The 3,286-nt window shown below is 39.0% G+C and overlaps 1 protein-coding gene across 1 annotated transcript; it reads left to right on the forward strand.

Annotated features, from left to right (window-relative positions):
* The first annotated feature begins 315 nt into the window (after positions 1-315).
* On the forward strand, positions 316-1,578 carry LOC142611938 (uncharacterized). Its single transcript, XM_075784086.1, has one exon. The coding sequence runs from the start codon at positions 316-318 to the stop codon at positions 1,576-1,578; it is 1,263 nt and encodes a 420-aa protein (XP_075640201.1).
* The last annotated feature ends 1,708 nt before the right edge of the window (positions 1,579-3,286 follow it).

Raw genomic sequence — 3,286 nt, forward strand, 5'->3', positions numbered from 1 at the left:
AGTTCATCTAATTTTTACTTTGAAATAAAAATCTCAAGTTCAAAGTTCAAATAAGGTTTTTTTTTTTTTGGAAGCCTCAGGAATAGCTGCTACAGTATTGGTGCGCGCAGAATTTTTGTTAGAGTAAAAGCATCCCACTATCGTTGACAAAGCTCCTGCTCCCGAGTTTTCACTTGACTACCCTTTGGCCGATCATAAATTCACATCGCACATCCGTGGAGCGAGTCACTATTGACTATTTCATCTCATTCCGCAACCCCTTTTAAGTCCCGACTCCTTACTCTTTACACGCAAACACTGACATTCGCACAAATCATGAAGCTCTCCCTCAAGTTTCAAGATAACCCCAACCACCATAACCATAACCATAACCATAACCATAACCAAAACCAAAACCAAAACCCAATCCTCAAAGCCAAATTACCCATTACCATATTCAACCAACCTTTCATCTCCACCACCACCGCATCCACCATCAGCTCCTCCTCAGACCTCTCCTTTTCACTCTCCACCAACTTTCCCTCTGGTCCTTCTCTCAAGCTCTCCTATTTCCCCACCGCCACCACTACAGTATCCTCTCCTTTCTCTCTCTCCCTTAAGTCTGGCCTTGGCCTCTTTGGCTCTCCACACGACTCCCCTCTTGTCTTTTCTGCCAATTTCTCCCTTTCCCCTACAAACGCTCCCATTCCCACTTTCTCTCTCCATTTCAAGCCCCAATTAGGTCACTTTTCTCTCAAAAGATCCACTTTTTCTGACCCTCCTTCTAATCAGGTTTCTGGGTCTTTCTCCAACGGTGGTGTTAAAGTGAATTCTGGGTCTTACTCCAATGGGGCGGTCAGTTTTGAATCTTTTGATTCTGGGTCATTTTCAAATAGCAAGCTTGGAAGTGGGTTTGTGTCAGAAGAGTTATCTGTTTGGCAGGAGCTGAAATTGGAGCCTTGTAGTCGCAAAGATGGATTTACAAATCCTGAATCTTTGAAGAATTGTGGGGTTGATTTAAATTCTGGAATTGGGCTTGTGCCAGAGAGGCAGTTGGCTTTGAATGATAGTGGGAAAGATGGAATTTTGCATGGAGTCGCTGTTATGGCAAGAACGGTTTTTCCAGTGACCAAAAGGCTAACAGTGAATATGCGATGGGGCGTGAATTTTCCGGCTGATTTGAGAAAGACAATGCCTTACTTGAGGGTGAATAAGATTGGTATAGAAAGGGTTGAGGAGGTGAAGGAGGTAGTGAAGAACAGTGGTGAGAATAATGTGGGTGATTTGGAATTGTTGAAGGGAATGAGCTTTTGGATGAGAAAGGATTTGGAATCTTTGGAGAAGGAAAATAGAGAGATGAAGCAGAGTTTGGAGGAGATGAGATCGGGAATTTCTGTGAAAAATTTCCGTGGAGAGCGTGATGTTATAGGAAAGAAGGTGTTGCCACCTACTAGTGAGAGTTCTAGCGAGTTTGATCGGTGGAGGAGCAAGAAGAGTGGCGGAGAAGAGAATGGACAAAGGGAATCAAAGAAGCCCACAAACCGGGTGAGTGATGTAGAATCTGAATTGCAGAGGGCGATCAAGGCGGCTTCCTTGTAGCAAGGTTTGAAATATTTTTGCAATGCTCAATTTGGTTGCTTTGCATTGTAAACTTGGAATGTATATAATCTACCTTTTGTTTTAGCATGACCTCGGCCTTCTACTCAATGCAGTGAAGTTGCATAGATAAGGGTTGATTGGAATAGTTTAACTTAGTTACAGATTATTGCAAATGCTTTGTGAGCTCTCCTCTGTTGATTTTGTGTACCTTTACTTCAAGTGTAGCAATGTTTGGAACAGTTTAATTTATCTTTTGACCTTTTGCAGTTCTTCTACTTTGATTTATGAATCTTAAGTAGGCTACTTTAGACGAGGTGTTTAGTAGTTAGCTTAGCAATCAGTCTTAATAGAGTTCTATGAAGTTTTTTGTATGTATCTCAGTGGATGGGTGAAAGCCAATGTCAATGCCCTATTTATAGTTTAAAGAGGAACTTAGGTTGGCCAGTATTGTCTGGTCCTCTAATGGAGGAGAACCTTGTTTGAATCCCCCCTCCCCCCACTTGTTGTAAGAAGAAGAAGAAGAGGTTAAATCCTTGTGGACTATGTTCTGTTCTGTGTCCTTTTCAAGTATAAATTAGCAGCTCAACAGTTCTGGATGATTTTGAATATATTGATAGCATTATACATGGCAAATTGATTTATTTCTCAATCTATTAAAAAAATGGTTATTGATTTATATCATAAAAATTGACTAGAAGGTTTGTAATACCCTATCTTGATCAATTGAAGAATTCTGATGCTTGTTAGGCTGTTCAAACTCAGTCCAGGATTTGAAGCTGATAAGTCAACATTATCCTTTCTTGTAGGAACCTCAGAGGTACTTAAAACTTTATTGTTTCTACCTCACTAAAGAAGCTTAAAAATTAAATAAGAATATAGCAGTGTTGCTTTGATGCCATTGTTTATAATTAAGCAAGTCTAATTATCTCACTGTATGGAACCATTGCTTTGTTAAATAAAGTAAAATTAAAGTTACCTACAGCTAAAAGATGAGAAAGAACAAAATCTTTTACATCATTGACGGGTTGTGTAGGTGATGTAGGGAAAATAATGACTTAGACATGTCTGTTTGGCTTTTTTCATTGGGTGATTCATTAGAGGCTACTGACCTTGTGACATACACAATGGGAGGTAGGAGACCTAGGGTTGATGTAGGGAAAAAACAGACTTAAAAATTTCTGTTTATAGAAGCTGGTTCTTTTGGATGTTCAGTTGATGGTTCTTTTGGGTTGTGACTTTTGAGTAGTTTTTAAGTTGTGCTATAATTGTTGTACCCAAACATTTCACTTCATTTCTCTCTGAGGACCAGATAAAAGTAATTTCTTTCCACCTCTCTTCTCTCCACAACTTATTTAGGTATTTAAATTGGAAGTCATTTAGCTTTTCTTCACTCCACTTCTTTCCTAAGATGTCAATTATCTAAATGAAATCCTTCAAACTTATTTCCTAAGTTATCCATTAGTTTCTCTCAAAAAAGAAGAAAAAGTTACCCCTTAGTTAAGTTAGTGACGTAGGACAACAGAACAGAGGTTTTATCTTGACAGATTAACCTGCTGGAGGTTTGTTGGATTTGGGATGTCAAAGATTAGGGTTTTATAGGTGGAAAAAGGGCTAGAAAATATTAAGGAATAAAGGGTGTCTAATGGTAAAAAGATATAGCAGGATTCATGGATAAAACAGAAAGGGAAAACGTAGGGTTTGGGTTGCT

Source organism: Castanea sativa, chromosome 10, assembly GCF_040712315.1.
Source record: "Castanea sativa cultivar Marrone di Chiusa Pesio chromosome 10, ASM4071231v1".
NCBI lineage: Eukaryota > Viridiplantae > Streptophyta > Magnoliopsida > Fagales > Fagaceae > Castanea > Castanea sativa.